Source organism: Oncorhynchus kisutch, linkage group LG14 (genome assembly GCF_002021735.2).
Source record: "Oncorhynchus kisutch isolate 150728-3 linkage group LG14, Okis_V2, whole genome shotgun sequence".
Lineage (NCBI taxonomy): Eukaryota > Metazoa > Chordata > Actinopteri > Salmoniformes > Salmonidae > Oncorhynchus > Oncorhynchus kisutch.
The window spans coordinates 31,905,776-31,924,287 of record NC_034187.2 but is presented as its reverse complement, the minus strand read 5'-3'; the positions used below and the strand labels follow the sequence as shown (position 1 = coordinate 31,924,287).

At 40.2% G+C, this 18,512-nt stretch overlaps 1 protein-coding gene across 1 annotated transcript; it reads right to left on the bottom strand.

Moving 5' to 3' along the window:
* Positions 1-26: 26 nt before the first annotated feature.
* LOC109903960 (proto-oncogene tyrosine-protein kinase LCK) lies at positions 27-16,832 on the bottom strand. Its single transcript, XM_020500996.2, has 12 exons — positions 16,564-16,832; positions 14,515-14,624; positions 11,144-11,204; positions 10,943-11,033; positions 10,672-10,773; positions 10,224-10,477; positions 9,851-10,003; positions 8,093-8,272; positions 3,306-3,382; positions 1,285-1,438; positions 974-1,105; positions 27-759 (listed from the first exon to the last, which is right to left on the bottom strand). Exons 2-12 carry the CDS (start codon positions 14,617-14,619, stop codon positions 557-559), a joined length of 1,512 nt encoding a protein of 503 aa, XP_020356585.1. The 5' UTR covers positions 14,620-14,624; positions 16,564-16,832; the 3' UTR covers positions 27-556.
* Between the last annotated feature and the right edge of the window lie 1,680 nt (positions 16,833-18,512).

Below are 18,512 nucleotides of genomic sequence, written 5' to 3'. Positions count from 1 at the left end.
CAATAAGCACTGTTTTGGATTCCAGGTTGGGAAACATTTTTTTACTTTTGCCATTTATTTGTTTACAGTCTTTTCTATGTTTTATATCACTTTTTATTGCATGATCATCATCGACATCTCATATGCATTTCGGGTAAGAAGATGTATCAATGGCACCATAGATACATGAACAGAGTAGGTCTTACATTTGTGGTTTTTGTAGGGGCATCATCATCCATGGATTTATAGTCTTCAAACGCATAGAAAAAATATACAAATAGAAAAATCGAAACAGTACAAATCGAACAAAAAACATGAAATGACAAAGTATATAAAAAAAAAATGCAAAGTATATAAAAGTACAGTGGTATCTTCCTTGAGCTTAAAAAATGTCACACTATAAATGCTTTAATTACATCCTACAAATGTTTAGGTGTGTATTGAAAGTAGATCAGGTATGGTTCTCAGATAGACAGTATCAAAAGCATATATGCTGGGACCATATCTCTCTGTGTCTTAACAGTTGGAGTTAATGTCCTTAATGACCTCTCCTCTCCATTCCCCATGTCTGTCTGTCTTATGGCTGTTCCTGGTACTGCCGCTCTGTGGCTGTGAAGAAGTCCTCCAGAACGCTTTTCAGGTACTCAAAGGTTGGCCGGTTCTCTGGGCTCTCCTTCCAGCACAGGTCCATGATGTTGTACAGACCCTCAGGGCAGTTATCAGGTCGGGGCATCCGGTAGCCTTTCTCCAGGTTTTGGATCACCTCTGGGTTACTCATTCCTGACAGTGGGAAGAGACAAGAGATGGGGATGCAGCCTTGTTAATAATGTGGCCAATGTGTTGGGGTTTTGTGGGCAACACCTTTGTAGAGAGTATGTGATGTTTGTGGATTATACAGGTGCTATGTGGAGAATGTGTGTCAAGTCTACATGCAATGCATATGAAATAGACATGTATAATATTGGATTATTGTGGAGGTGCATCAGTGAAATACCTGGATATGGGATACGGCCATACGTCACTATCTCTGTCAAGAGGATCCCAAACGACCACACATCTGACTTGATGGAAAAGGTTCCATAGTTTATAGCTTCAGGTGCTGTCCATTTTATGGGGAATTTAGCACCTGATAAGAAAAAGTGAAACGGGTTTAATTTTGGGTTCATGTTCATTTCAAAAGCACCCAATGGATTCTACATGAACACTTGGTGGGGCTATAGTATATAGAGTGCATGGCTTTGCAGAAAGCGCTTAGAACATTCAAGCACATCCATTTTTTTCTAGTTTAAAGTAAAGTCATGCTACCCTCTCTGGCTGTGTACTCGTTGTCCTCAATGAGTCTTGCGAGTCCAAAGTCAGCGATCTTACAGATGAGCTCATCAGACACCAGGATGTTTGCTGCTCGCAGGTCCCGATGGATGTAGTTCTTCTCTTCAATGTAGGCCATTCCCTCAGCCACCTGCAGGAGGCAGTACATCATAAATAATTAATCATACTTGTTTAAAAAAAAATATATATAATTTCACCTTTATTTAACCAGGTAGGCCAGTTGAGAACAAGTTCTCATTTACAACTGCGACCTGGACAAGATAATGCAAAGCAGTGCGACACAAACAACAACACATGGAATAAGTTACACATGGAATAAGCAAACGTACAGTCAATAACACAATAGAAAAAAATTAAGTCTATTTACAGTGTGTGGAAATGGCGTGAGGAGGTAAGGCAATAAATAGGCCATAGTAGCGAAGTAATTACAATTTAGCAAATTAACACTGGAGTGATAGATGTGCAGATGATGATGTGCAAGTATAAATACTGGTGTGCAAATAAGTAAATAAAAACAATATGGGGATGAGGTAGATAGATTGGATGGACTATTTACAGATGGGCTGTGTACAGCTGTATTAGTCGTTTAGGGTACACATGGTATACACTGTCCAATGAAATGCTTACTTCCTTCTCGACAATGTTACAACAATAAGAAATAATAAAAGATAAGAATAGGAACATAAAGTAACTGGCTCAGTAGAATAGAATACACATTTTGGCACAAGTATAATACAGGAAGGCACAATTTATGAAGGATACATACTGTGTGTGCTCGTGTGTGTATAAGAGACAGACAGGGCAGCGGTAGATTCCTGTGACAAGGAGGTTCCCACTTCCCCAGGTCAGATCTCTGCTTCTCACCTCAGTGCTCCACCCAGTTTTCACCGGCAGGTTATGAACCCCTAACAACCAGCTCTCTTTCCGGCCCACCCTAATGCCCCAGCTGTGCTATCTACATCGCTTTTGTGTGTGTCAATGTGCGTATGTGTGTGTGTGTGTGTGTGTTTAGGCAGACATTAGTGCATATTTCAGATGTAAGAATCTCACAGATATGTGTCATGTGGCCCCGAATCCCTTGGCAGAAAACCGAGAGGTGCGCATGTGATATGAACTTCATATCATCATTACGCATCACTCTGGAAGTAAAACAAATCTCAATTTTCACTCATTAGCTCTAGGGGTCAATGTTGTTTCAGTGTTCTTACTATCTACATGCTTACCGCAATGTATGGTGCTGAATGTCATTCAGTGTTCTAGCCATTACTCAGGAACATACTTTTGCCGTAATACGTTCACAGTGCATCCATAGAGTAGGCTGTTCCTTTGCCACAGGCGGCTTTGACAGCTTTGTTAGTTGAAATCCCTGTAACCCCATTACACATCCATGTGGTTCAATGTCTCATTACTATATGAGAGTTATATAATTTAACCACAATATTACGTTAGTGGAGCCCAATTAGATAAGATGTTGGTGTAATTAGATGTTAGATGTTCTCCCATCTTTGGCCCCATCTTTGGCCGTAAACTACTTCTAAGTAAGTTGTTCTTCTAGAACGAGAGGCTCCAACAGCAATACAACTGCTTTCTTGATCTTATGAAGCTTGGTGCAAGTGTGATTTAGAGTAGGCTGTAGGTTTGTTTTATTATGGAATATGCATTATGTCTCTCAGGTATCGGGATATCTGTCACTTTGATTTGTGTTACACCTATAGCATTGCACTGTGATAGGGGTGAGCACCTCAGTGGTGTTGATTTGTGACAAGGTGTATAGACTTATGGTTGTTAGTAAACCTCACACAGTGCTCTCCATTGTTACCGGGAGATTATAGTTAGCCTCATAATAGCAAGAGCTGTTTCCTGTAGACGAGGGCCATACAGAGAATAGAAACTGAAAGAGCGAATGGAGGGGAAAGAGTGAGAGAGAATTTTGGAGACAGACACTCGTTAAAAGTGTAGAGAGCTATTGGGATTGATGTAAAGAGCAGGGAACTTGCCTGAGAGGCCATATCTATGAGGGTGCTGATGGGTATGTTGGATCCCTCAGACGACTTGAGAAAATCTACCAGAGCGCCTGTAACAAAATGTGATCAAGTTATTAAAATGACATATGTTTTGAGCGGCATTACATCAGATCTCCTTTGTTTAATTATAAACAGATGTTACCAGTCACCAGCACTTAATGCAATATTGATGGAGGTGGAATTATTATTATTATTATTAAGTCAGAAAACTCTATGTTCAGTGAAAGGTTTTGTGAGAAAGATTAATGACACTGCCATTAAAACTACATTTAGATATGTCTCAGACATAAATAGCTGGCCTTAGACCCAGAATAGATGTTTAAATGGGATAAATAACATTCTCAGGAAGTGCGTTCACCTTCAGTCAACGTGATGCATGGCCTCTATTCGACAGGCCATGGCTCCTCCGTCTCTACATTGTGTTTGATTAAAACCGAACAATACCTCAGCCAGCCAAGGCAAGCAGCAGGAAATGCGTTAAGAAAAGAAGATTGACTCTTCCAGGAAAGAAGGGCAACAGGCTCCTGTGCTTTAGTAAAGAAGGACTCCTTTGATGTCTGTGCGCCAAAGGAACGGTATAAGCCAAGGTTGCGAGGAAAGTTAAGCATGCCACACCTGTTATTTTCCAGTTGTATTGTCTTCAATGATAAAAAACGAGGGACAAATTGAGAGGATGGGAACATCAAGCCTTCCTTTCTAGTGACAACAGAGGCAACAATTGTGTCTGTGCATGTGAATCACAAACAAAGAAACAGTTCATGTTAAGGCACTGTTGGTGCTCTACAGGCCTCTCATAGAGGACAATACAAAGGCTCTCCATTCACTGGCTCAGAGCACTTACATACTGAAGCTGTTGTTGCACCAGTGACAGAGCCTTTTCAATGTGCTTTGTTACTGTCCCTCCTAATGTCAGGTCTTGAAAAAAGCAACAACAACCTTTGATGGGAATGTGGGGTCACATTAAAAAACATGCAGGTGACATAGTAACTGTAGTCAGAGATTATGACGAAGGCTTTTGGAGAGAGCATACTGGTATCAAAATAAGTTGTTGTATTAAGCCGGGGCGTAGGCACGGGTGGGACCAGGCCCACCCACTGGGGAGCTAGGCCCAAACACCATCAGATATAATTCATAGCAAGCAGTGCACTGGTTTAGTTGGATTTGATTAATAAATATAACAGAACCAATGATGTATATAAACCCTGGATTGCTGCATTGTTTCACGTCAGATGGCGTCACTCATCCACAACGCTCGTCCCTAAACCAATCTTTATTGTTGGACGTGGAACTCATTTTCGAATTTGAATATTGAACTTTCTAAAAATGAAAACAGTTCCTAATTCCTAATCACTGTGCTCTCGTATGACTCTCCATCGAATAGGAATAATAACTAGCTAGTTAAATTATTACAAATGTTGTGACAGTGATTTAATAGTTTGAAATTGTGATAAAATAAAAATTAAACCGGTGGCTTTTGCCTGCACAAATTCTGTGCAAGGAAGTTGGTCGTCTGTGCAGTGACTTGATCAGCTGTGTAGCTAACTGTTGTAGCTAGCTAGCTTACTTCCTTCACTCACATAAACTTGCTTAGCCTGTTTAAAATGCCCTGAAGTTGTAGAAATGCAGCCCCACAATTAAGAGGAACTGAATGTTATCAGAAATCAGTCCGTAGATAGATCAGCATGTTTCTCCACGATCTTATCGTTGGGTCTGCTGTACACAGCAGCTGACTTGGGAGGCTACTGCAATGACTCGTGGCAAGAACAGTTGCTTCATGAAAACTCATAATAATGTAAGCATTAGCACTACTAGCTACAGTAGCTTGCAAGCTAGCTTTTGTTGGAAGAAAAACATTGTATGTGGAGCACGAAGTAGGTAGCTGGTAGGTTAGCAGCATCGTTTCAGTCAAAGATGATTTCAGTGACTGGTTCAGCAAGCTAGCAAACTAACGTTAATGTTGGACAAATTTATGATAGCTTTCATTCCCATAGTCAAACTTCAGAAATACTGCTCATTGAAGCAAAATAATCCTTAGCTAGATTTAAAATGGGGGTGACTAAGACTTCCTCACCAACAAAACATAAACATTATTAACATATTTATTGTTTTAGCTTAGATTAATTCAGAACATTTTGAGGCAGAAATTAGGTTCACAGCAGACGATGTCACCTAGGTAATATTTTATAATGTTATGGCAGCCCATTGTAGCTGTAATACTTTTGATCTATCCCATTAGCCTTTGCAAGATATGCGACAGAACAGTGCGTGCAGAATCGACGCGCTATCTGATGGAAGACAATGTGGATTGCTGATGCTATGTTTTGGCCATTGAGAGGCTTTGAAGCCACTGGCCAAATTGGCACTCCCCAGTACAAGCAGTCCTCCATAGGAATGAATGGAATTCTATAGTAGTTTTTGCCTAAAATGACATACCCAAATCTAACTGAAGGCCCTGAAGCAAGGCTATGCATATTCTTGGCACCATTTGAAGGAAACACTTTGAAGTTTGTGGAAATGTGAAAGGAATGTAGGAGAATATAACACAATAGATCTGGTAAACGATAATACAAAGAAAAAACGAACCATTCTTTTGTATTTTTTTGTACCATCATCTTCGAAATGCAAGAGAACGTCCATAATGTATTATTCCAGCCTAGGTGCAATTTAGATTTTAACCATTAGATGACAGCAGTGTATGTGAAAAGTTTTAGACTGATCCAGTGAACCATTGCATTTCTGTTCAAAATATTGTATCAAGACTGCTCAAATGTGCCTAATAAAAAAAACTTTTCATGTTCAAAATTGTTCACTCTCCTCAAACAATAGCATGGTATTCTTTCACTGTAATAGCTACTGTAAATTTGACAATGCAGTTAGATTAACAAGAATGTAAGCTTTCTGCCAATATCAGATATGTCTACGTCCTGGGAGATTTTCTTGTTACTTATAACCTCATGTTAATCGCATTAGCCTACATTAGCTCAACCGTCCCGTGGACGGGACACCGATCCCGAAGAAGTGCATTAAGGTGTCTGTAATAGAATAAATGTGGCAAACAAATGTAGACGTTAATAAATGCATTTCTATAGCTTCCCAAATATATTTTACAATAGTGGGCGAGTGCCAATATGGAGGCACGGTGGCTTCGACACAGTGCCCTATATCAGTCATCTCGTCTTTATATAAATTATTGAACAGAACCGATGACCTCAAATGACATTCACTATCATGGGATGGGTTGCCAAAAATAACTAACTTAAAGCCACACCCCCAATAAGCCACAAATGTGACCGCATTGAGGATATGTCACTGTGCTTCTATAGCTATATGCTAGTTAAATAAAGGTCAAATAAAAAATATGCACCATGCCACTGCTTATTTTATTTCTTCATTTAGCAAACAAGACAGCTCACAATCCAGTGCCTTTGTCAGTAAACACACCTATATGTTAGCTTTAATTAGCTTAGAAAATGTAAAATTGTCTTTCAGCCTCATGGCAAAATGTGTAGAATAGAATTAGATGAGCTATAAAACTGCACATTTTCCTCTCTGCACCAAGGCAAAATGTGTACAATTTCAGGAAGTTAGTTGCCCATCAACATTTTTGCAAGCTCACCCACCAACAAATTTCTAGCTACGCCACTGGTATTAAGACTTGTGTTTTCAATGTCAGCTAGTCTGTGTACAGGGCAGTGCACCTGTAACCATGGTGCCATTTTATTGGTCTGGCTTTGCTTTGCTACCCTTTTACAGACAGCCTCTCTCTTTCTTGTGTGAAGAGAGAAAGAGAGTAGTAACTGGACAGTGGCTGAATAGCCTAGTCTGACTGGGGGAATAGGGGGGGCTGTGTTGCGGTCTGTCTGTGCTAACACTGGAATGGAGCCACGTGCCCATGGGGGTGGACACAGGTCCCATCACTGAACAATGAGACAGTGAATCACCACTCCCCTATTTGACGTCTCTCTTTTCCAGTCAGAACGGACTTCCCTTTGGTGTGTTGACATTAGAGGCACTGGCTAGTACGGGAAACGAGAGTTAAAGTTCACGTTTGCTGATTTGATTATTTAAGTTGAGGAAAGTGCAGCAGGGTCACCAAAATAGGCTGAAAATAGCCTCTAAGAAGATCTGAAGTAGGAGATGTATGGAAAAACAAGGTTAAATTTGTACTGCGTTTCTGCAGAATGAGCATTTCAGTAAATAACCGTTAAGCCAGAACTAGGAGTGTTCATCTTATAATTGAATAAGAAAACATTACATTTTAATCTTGCATCTATAATAAAAATGCTTTTTTGGACCATTTAACATTGTCAGTGGACTGCAGTATGCCTGGGAAAAGGCTCTGACTCATGAAACGCATTCTGGTAAACACCCAAGCCACTCTTTTGTTATTCTCACTCTTATCAACATGCAAACCCAATAACAGTTTAACATGTTTGATCACGAAAGCCGATGACGATATCCTGGCTGAAAACACTCTTTTGTCTGCTCCAGGTGTTTCTTTAGAATCTCCCTTGATGACTCTGTTTTAGCTGTTCACTCTTTCAGCGCCGGGATTAAGAGTCATCTATGTTGACAGGCACAGACATAGGCATAGGCTTGCTGAGCAGCTGTCATGGAATAGAGTACAGTAGAATAGAAGAACAACTGAATAGAATAGGATCAGGGTTATTGACCTTTTGTATAAGGAGTTGGTCTTACCCTGAAAGACGAGCATTGACCATTAGCCTAATAACAATGTAATCCTAGACAGTGACACCCACCGTTCTCCATGAACTCTGTGATGATGTAGATGGGCTCCTGGGTAACCACGGCGAAGAGGCGGACCAGGCGCGGGTGCTGCAGCTCCTTCATCAGGTTGGCCTCGGCCAGGAAGGCAGCCATGGACATGGTGCCCACCTTCAGGTTCTTAATGGCAACCCGCCTGTGGTTGTTGTACAGACCTGCATCATGGAGGAAGGTCATTGGTGATACAGTAAATATACAGTTTACTGCAGTAATATCACAGTGATTTTACTCAGTAGTGTAGCATACAATGTGTAAAATGGAGTGATTTGAGGACACTCAAGTTTGCAATAGGTCACAATTTGCCGAATTATAGCATATGCTGTAATGGTGAGAATGAACTTTATTTGTTATTGAAAGCATTCTTCCCTACTTTTATCTATAACTGAAATAATTTCGAGAAAAGGAATGGTGGTTTGTTTTTTCCAATCTGACATGCATGAATACTTTTTGTTGTTGTCAAACAACAATCACCCCTATGATGTTGGTGTATTCAGTCGCTGAGAGAAACAAATACTGTATGTTGCCAAGACCGCATGAAGGAGTGATTAGGAAAATAAAAAAGTCCCACAGCAGGATAGTTTTGAATGTCGCTTTGTGTTCACACACATGGAGCTGGACAATAGGGAAATCTCCCCCTCCACTGGAAAACTAGTGTGAAGTGATCAGATTACATCAGCAGATATTATCACAATCAAAACACTGGAGTTTATTTTTTAATGGTTGATTTTAGGGTCACAGTGGGAGGTGATAGCAAATATTGTAATATGAACTAATATAGAGAGAGCCTCTGGTGTGGCTAGAACTTCAGCCCAGCATGCTCTCTTGCGTAATGCAGCTAATACCTGACATCAATCCCAAACGGGCCCTACCAGCTCAAACAAGCACTGCAGTGATGGCAGTATTTAGGAAATTACACACAATGCAGAACTAAAGCCTAAACTAAAGCTGTTCTGGCAGACACAGAGAGAGACAGGACCAATTGAGCAACTGGTTGCTTTATATCAGGTGCATCTATGCAAACCAACACACGCATTGGTAATCTGAAAATATCAACCACTGTGGTTGTGCATTGCCTTTAGAATGTATTCACACATTTTGTTGTATTACAGCCTGACTTTAAATATATATTTTTTTATCTCAACCATCTACACACAATACCCCATAACGACAAAGTGAAAACATGTTTTTAGACATTTTTGTACATTGAAATTGTCAACAAGACAATAACCTAAATAAAACACAATGCCAAATCTTCACTGGAGTTGCTTACCAAGACGACATTGAATGTTCCTGAATGGGCTAGTTACATTTTTGGATTTAAATCGGCTTGAAAATCTATGGCAAGACATGAAAAGGACTGTTTAGCCATGATCAACAATCAAGTTGACAGCGCTTGAAGATTTTTTTTAAAGAATAGAGGGAAAATATTGTACAATCCAGGTGTGGAAAGCTCTTAGAGATATACCCCAAAATTCTCACAGGTGTAATCGCCACTAAAAGTGTTTCTACAAAGTATGTGGTGTGTGAATAATTATGTAAATTATATAGTGCTGTATTTAATTTTCAAATAAATTAGCAAACATTTCGAAAAAATGTTTTCACTTAGTCATTATAGGGTATTGTGTGTAGATGGGTGAGAAAACAAATCTATTTAATTAATTTGGAATTCAGGCTGTAACACAACACAATGTTGAATAAGTCAAGGGGTATGAATACTTTCTGAAGGTGCTCACCCATCCAGACTTCTCCAAACTGCCCGGCCCCGAGCCTGCGCTCCATCTTGAGGGACTCTCGGGGGATCTCCCATTCGTCCTGCCACCAGGGTTTCTGGGGCATGCGGGACTGGCATGGCTTCATCAGCCGGGTGCACAGACCGTCCGCCTCACCTGCAGACACATGCAACACAGGCAGGGTTAAAGGTTGAATAACGTCAAGTTATACAGTTCACATTTTTGAGAAAGACTGTGCTAAGGTGTATGTGCACTATGGATGGTATGATAATGGTATTTGGTACCAAGGCTTTCTGTATTGTTTGGCTGATGTATTGTGTTCTGACTGGAGTCATAGCTCCAGGAGTTCAGACAGGATGTGAGTCATAGCACGTACGTGAGTGATGCTGGACCAGCTCTTTCAGGGAGTTGAAGGATATCTTTGCGGTGATGTAGAAACCACCAGTATCCAAGTTCCGGATTCTGTAGTGCTTGACTGTGTCTCCAGTGTCGGGATCCAAGTCCCTGACAGATAAGGAGAAGGAGCCTTGGGCTGTCTCACTCTCTCTGACCATGAAGGAGCCCTGTGTATTCCCCGGAGCTAGCAGGAGCCTCATGGCATCGTTTCTGGAGAGGTTCTTGAAAAACCATCTGAAGCACAAAAACAGGCATAGAGCTTCAAACATAACCACATCCCTTTCCCTTGAAGGTGGTTGAGTATGGGGAGATGGTTTTGGTTGAGTGAGACGATGTTGGGTAATGTATGTGTGTGCTTCCTGCACGAGTTAAAGTGAAATGAAATGCAGTTATTTGAGTTTGAATTGAATTCAACTGTATTTACTTACGTCTCCATCTCCATTGAGTTCAGGGGGGCAACAAAGTTGTATGGGATGAAGCCCTTCTGGCCTGTGATGAGAGACTCTGCCATGAACCACTCCGGGTCATCCCTGGACAGCAGACATCGCAGCAACACTTACTCACTATCTCATACTTTTCAAGCACTGGCAATGTGTCATACTCCATCAAACAACTACACACTTTTGCACAACTACACAAATATATCACATCCTCTAAAAAGTAAATTGCATCACACAACCCTCCCATCCCTATTCTTACTTATTGAGGATTTTCAGCTTGTCTCCCTTCTCAAAGCCCAGGTCATCATTGTGGTTTGGTTCATAGCTGTATATGGCAATCACCAGGCTATCTGTACAACCATAACCAGCATGGGTGAGGAAAACATAAACAATAATGATTAGATTTGATCCACCAGCAGAAGGCACATAATTACCCACATATTCATGTATAAGAACATACCTGGTAGAGGGGAAGAGGGAGGCGTGAGATGAGAGGGGTAGGGGATCAGTTGATCTGTGTACTGATGAGACCAAAGCAGGGTCAGTAAAATAACCTGGGTTTCCACTCCTGAATTCAAAGATTCTCATTCAGAGTACAAACTATAGAAGTTCAAGCTGTTACTTGCATGAAAACAGTAAAGAGAAAAGTCTGGGGGTTTACACTGTCATGATGGGAAATTTGACCTGAGGTAAAAACCATACATTCCTTAAAGTGAGGAACGATATTAAGAGAAGATTTTTAAAGACACCCTAGGTTTTACTTCATGTTTACTTTGTGCTGACACACTGGCCAACAACAACATAGCATTCACATGTGCTATTCTCTACTTCAAATCTACTAGTATATCTCCTGTAATTCAGAGGGAGGAAGTGAAACAGAACATTTAGTGAATGGTTACAGTCCCAATTAATTGCACACACAAAAGCCAACTTCCCCCAAATTATGTAATTTGCCAATTCCCATTGCTAGCTACCCAGAATCATTGAGAGAGTTTGATTAAGTACAGCGGGCTATGGCCCGTGATGTGAACATGCAAAAGCGGTGAGGGAGGAGTGCCCTTCTCAAATCTAACAGTAATCTGCACCGCTCGGTCATGTTGTCAACAAGGCAGCATCGTTCAGAAACATACAACATCTCGTTTCCATAAAATATATGTTCGAATTCTCAAAATAGTTTTCATTGGGTCGACAGATAAAGCCTTTTTTTAATCAAAATCAATCACTTCTGTATGTGAACACACAGAATCCTACTTGTTACTCCACATGCTTAACCTACATGACATTTGTTTTAAGCCGACTTCGCCGTCAACCAAAACGGGGCACCTAGCTCACGCCATAGAGGCAGCTTGGTTCCAGTAGGGCTGGGAATTGCCAGGGACCTCAGAATACGATATTAACATGATACTTAGGTGCCGATACGGCGTTATTACTGCGATTTTCATTTTCCAAACATATTGCTCACTACAGTGCCTTCAGAAAGTATTCACACCCCTTGACTTTTTCCACATTTGGTTGTGATACAGCCTGAATTTAAAATGGATTAAATTGAGATTTTGTGTCACTGATCTACACACGATATCTCACAATGTCAAAGTGGAAGTATGTTTTTAGAAATGTGTACAAATGAATTATAAAGGAAAAGCTGAAATGTCTTGAGTCAATAATTATTCAACCTCTTTGTTATGGCAAGCCTGAATAAGTTCAGGAGTAAACATTTGCTTAACAAGTCACATAATAAGTTGCATGGACTTACTCTGTGTGCAATAATAGTGTTTTACATGATTCTTTTAATGACTACCTTATATCTGTACCCCATGCATTTTCTGTCAGTCTAGCAGTGCATTTCAAACACAGATTCAACCAGAAAGACCAGGGAGGTTTTCCAATGCCTTGCAAAGAAGGGCAGCTGTATTGGTACTGTCTTGGGGGAAGTTATTCAATTACACTTTGGATGGTGAATCAATCAGTCAGTGCAAAAATACAGTTGTACTTCCTAACTCAAATACTAACCTAAATGACAGAGTGAAAATAATAAAGAATATTAATCCTGTTTGCAATACGTTACTAAAGTAAAACTGCAAAAAATGTGGCAAAGAAATGTACTTTATGTCCTTAATACAAAGCGTTATGTTTGGGGCAAATCCACATAACTGAGTACCACTCTTCATATTTTCAAGCATGGTGGTGGCAGCATCATGTTATGGGGATGTTTGCCATCGGCAAGGACTAGGGAGTTTTTTTTTAGGATGAAAAGAAACAGAATAGAGCTAAGCATAGTGAAATCCTAGAGGAAAACCTGTCTCAGACACTGGGAGACAAATACACCCTTTAGCAGGACAATAACCTAAAACACGAGGCCAAATATGCACTGGAGTTGCTTATCAAGACGACACTGAATATTCCTGAGTGGCCTAGTTACAATTTTGACTTAAATCGTCTTGAAAATCTATGGCAAGACTTGAAAATGGCTGTCTAGCAACTTGACAGAGCTTGAAGAAAATAATAATGTGCAAGTATTGTTCATTCCAGGTGTGCAAAGCTCTTTTGGACCCAGAAAGACTCACAGCAGTAATCACTGCCAAAGGTTATTCTAACATATTGATTCAGGGGGTTGAATACTTATGTAATATTAAATTATATAAGTGTTTTATTTTTATATATACTGTATATATATATGTTTTACAAATGTTTAAATTTTTCTTTCACTTTGTGTATTTTGTGTAAATCATTGACAAAAATTCATTTGAATCCTACTTTGTAACGCAATTGTTTTGGTAAAAAGTCAAGGGGTGTAAATACTTTCACAAGGCACTGTATATGTCTGATGCAGAGAGACAAGAGACAGCATGCGGCAGGTAGCCTAGCAGTTAAGGGTGTTGGGCCAGTAACCAAAAGGTCACTGGTTCAAATCCCCGAGATGACTAGGTGAAAAATCTGTCTATGTCCTTGAGCAAGACACTTAACCCTAATTGTTCTTCTATGTCGCCCTGGATAAGTCTGCTAAATGACTAAAATGTAAAAACGAGTTTTGATCAGGCAGGGAAATAAAAGTGCTGAGAACATGTTGGCTCACTATTTAAAAACCAGATGGAGAACAAGCTATTGGATAAAAATTACTTTTTTCGAGCAGGTACAGCCAACTAGCGCTAGCTATCACTACCTAAAAAATGCATACTCAGAGTCAACTATCAATATAATATCGTCCATATCACCCCCCCCCCCCCCATCACTAAGTTCAAAACAAATGCAATCAATGCTAACCCGCATTAATAGAGCTCCCTCATTGTTCCTGCCAAACGCCACGCCCACAAACATCGGTTTCTTCTCCGCAATGAGTCTGGATTTGACTCCTTTCCTGATCCCTCTAGAATGTGAACACTTTCGGACTGTCTGATTGGTCCCAATATACAATCGGTTGGGCCAGAGCCAGCAGTGTTTTCGAAGTAAGCAATTGGCTTTGATACTCTGATTGGTAAGAGACAATCTAATTGCTGATTCCTTTGTTTTCATTGCAAAGATGTTACCACAAACGACTTTCAATGATGGCAGATTCAGACTGAAGTATGTAACGAACGATAGAGCATTGAAATAATTCAGTGCGAGTCATCAGGCAACAATTCCCAAGCATTGACTGGCACTTTTAGGTAGACCGTGGTTGTATAACTTATATTCATTGATATGTCAATTAAATTGTGTGTTGTTTTCTTTTTTGTGAGACCACGTAAAAATATCACACCCTCTTCCTCGCATTCCACACTACTTCCCCAGCCACTTCGAGACGCTATGCCGCTGTCTACACACACAAACACACACACAAACACACACACTCACCGGTTTAGCCGACTGGGTGGGAATCGGGCAGTTGCAGTTGTCACACACTTCGTCTAGGTTCTCTACCCAGTCATCATCATAATCTGAACTACAGTTGCATCCCATTTTACCTGAAACATAGTCAAGAGTTTGTCAGTTTACATCACTACATAATAGAAGAGATTGATTGACAAAGTATGATTTTTTTATGTGCTTGATTGAAACAAAATAGTTGCTTATTGCCCCATACTTAGACTTGGCTCCCAAGAGAGTTTGTGAACTAGATAGCTGTAGCTTATTATATTACCTTCTTAAAAATTGAAAAGCTGTTCAACCTCAAATCACTTGGAAATGTAAACTCAAATCAATCAAATGAAGAGTGTACATAAACAAATGAATTAACATTAATAAGCATAACTAATGTCTTTTATGTTAACATCCTGTAAACATCTAATATCCCTTAAATCCCCAGCCCTGGAAAAACAACTCAGGATGTCCTGATATGACTAAATCTTTGAAGTGAGAAAATAAAGTTATAATCTTGACCAGACAAAAATATGAAATTGTGTCAGGATGTTAACCTACATTATTGTTTCTGTGTAGCTTCACATCAATACACAACAACCAGCGGAGTTTAGCAGGATGTCAAACTAAAATACTCCAACACATTGGCATGTACGCCTCGTCTCATAGTAGTGTGATGAGGATCTGCATGGGACTAAGAACTCATTCATAGACTGTGCAGCTTGCTGGGATATGACAGAATTACATTGGTGACAGATACAGTGAAGAGAAATGCTTTTGATATAATTCAATGTGACCTTTTTTGTTTGCGAAACCAAGTGATCTACATTTCGTGTTATAATTATTTGTCTTAATTTGGGAATGAATCATAGTCCAGATTTGTTTTGAGAAAATGTGATTATATTTCAAATAAAACGAATCCAGTGTTAAACCATGCTCTCAGTGCGGATGGAGCGCTCTACCCCTCAGCAGTACAGTATGACCCTGTGTTCTCAGGCCCGCTCCATGCTCCAATCCCATTGGTTGGCTCACGTAACAGGGTCAGTGGGCTAGTTGGAGTCGCCGCATGTCCCGAGGGCACAAATCCGTGAGAAAATCTGACGGGCCCGGAAAAGCCTGACCCCGTTAGCAACAGTCCACCCCTACACTGGGACGGAATGGAGGGGGACGAGAAGGGTCGCTTTTGGGTGACATCTCTCCTGCCTTTGTCTGACAGGCTCTCAGAGAAAGTCATCTAAACAAAGTCAATATTTTCCATTGAGTGAATGCCCTCTTGATTTAATCTCTTAATCATATTCAGCTGCTGAGGGGCTACCCTCCTCTCAAGGCACAGTGTGTGGCTTTGGTTGGTTGGCTTTATTATCATTACATTGTGCTGCATTTGTTGAGGCATTTATGTTTCTTTCACATGAAATGCTATGTGTGGTGTGATCCACCCTGAAGGTCATTATAATGAAGGCTGGAGAAGGGTTACACAGAGGTAGACACTAAACACTGCTCTTTAGGCTACCTTTTAGTGGTATGACGAACCTGTATTAATGCATTACATCAACATGATGTCCTTCCATTTGTCAAACTGCTCTGAAAATAGTAGCCCTCTTGAGCGTTTCTGCTTTCATGAAATCATCACATTTTCCAAACGCATATTATGCATACTAAATTACGTGCTATACAGATGGATACTAAATCACAAGGACCTTCGTGGTCACCAGATCTCTTCCTGACAAACAAAAACCTTAAACAACAAACTGTAATAAAAGCATAATAACCACAAGATTTGCAATTACCAAACCAGATGTTAATTTTCATCAATCTTTACCTAAATTACCTGTTACCCCCTGTATTTTGTATTGTCTTTTAAGATAAATGTAATTTTTTCAGTACATTAAACTTCTTCTCAATATTGACTATAGCCTAAACATTTGTTGACTGCTCATTTACTGTAAAACACAATTGTATACATTGTTGTACATCCTGATTCAAATTACGCTCTCAAAGGGAAACCACGTCAATATAGATGCATTATATAGAAAGTTTAAGACCTACCTCATTAAACTTTAAGCCTAATATAATGCTCTTCAACAGGGTGTCAGCAATGTCACTGGTCTGCAGCCAGAGCAGCTTTATCCATGACTAAGAGACCTAGTCTTCATCAAATATAAATCTTATCAAAAACAGCAACTAGAAATATAACGTTACTTTTGGAGAGAAAATAAGAAACAATAGGATGTTGAGTGAGGTTTTCAGGCCGGGAGTTTTGTATGTGAAGATCTCATCACTTACTCATGCAGTACCTTCAAAACACGCACACCACACACACGCACACACATACACATGCACGCACGTACACACACCTCAGTGGAGAGAAAGCCACCCAAAGGGCTTCCTGTCGTTGAAAGGTTGAGGGTTGTTCTGCAGTGGCTCTGACAGGTGCTACCCATGCAGCTGTGTGTTTCACAGGGAACGTTGGCCTCTGTAAATGGGTCAGGACAGTACCTCTCTCCTAGTTCGTGAATACGTATGAATGTTCCATCAGTCACAATTGGGTAGGATTGGTGAAGTAGAGTCTCAGGCAGCTGATAAGACTCCATTTTGATTCAGATCTTTGTGTCTGTGTATCGCAATGAGACTGATTACGGGGAAACCTGTGTCATCGACATTAAGTTGTAATTGCCAAATGAGTCATCACCCCCCCTCCCCCCCACCCCAATTGACTATGCAGAAAAGTGCTGTCCTGTTCATTTTCAAATGGAGAGTGATTCCCTGGGACTTATTAAACCCATCAATTGTTTGGTTTGTTTAGTCTTAGGAAATCAACAATGACTCAAACTCAAGGTAATTTTGTTTATTTTCTAGTCACATCATATTTTCTGTGCTCTGGTCTGGGATGACAGATGCTATTTCAAGTTATTTTGGTCAATGGTGTGGTTTATCACTGATCCACAGACAGTCAGTTTTGATTAGTTTACTTGGTCACAAAACAATCTGAAAACGGCTTTGATTTTCACCATTCATTTCTTGGTTGGTATGCTTACAAACATCCACACACCTACACAAACCCTCAGATGATCTCCCATAAATAATTATTTACACACCATCTCTGTGATGTGCACGACTGTGACCACAGCACGGCCCTGTTCCACTGTCAAATGACAAAGGTGTAGAAGCATGTGATGAATATGAAGCTCCAGTCACATCCCCCTCTCTTGTAGGGAGTGTTGCGGACCACATAGATCTTTGTTGAGGTGGCAGGCTGCAGCTCTAGACTCTATAGCATGTACTGACAGGAAGTCAGCCCAAACATGTACAGGAAGTGCACTGAAGTAGGTGCAAGTGTGACTGCTACAGGAGAGATTAATACACACATTAAACCACTCAAATTAAGGAAACATTGTTTTGTAGTTTTACTTTCAAGTTCTAAGGTGACCTATGTGGCTGGCGTCTTCTCTGTGTGCCGGGTTATCAAAGAGAGAAGATTTGAGAAGATTTGTGCTCATAGGGCTTTCTATAAAGATGTGTGACATTGGGATCAACATTTCTAAATGCTTTGAAACAAAATTAAAATGATTTTACATGCAGATTTTCCTGTTGCCTATGTGGCTGACGCAGGGACACATTAGTATTCATCTCACCATCGCTGTTTTTATAATGAGAAAGTGATCAAAAAACAGGTAATATTTTTAATGGAAGTGTTTGTATGTAAAGCCATGTTGAAGCCAACAGATGCTGTCTTCTTCCTCATAATAACCGCACATAATTTTACCGCAACAGAGTAGCGCAATACCCTTCAACTGAAGCAGCGGGAGACAAACCAAAGTATCACCATCTCTCACAAAAACATATCACAAATTAAATCACGGTTAATTATAAGGGAGTAGGAGACTTATACAGTGGGGCAAAAAAGTATTTAGTCAGCCACCAATTGTGCAAGTTCTCCCACTTAAAAAGATGAGAGAGGCCTGTAATTTTCATCATAGGTACACTTCAACTACGAC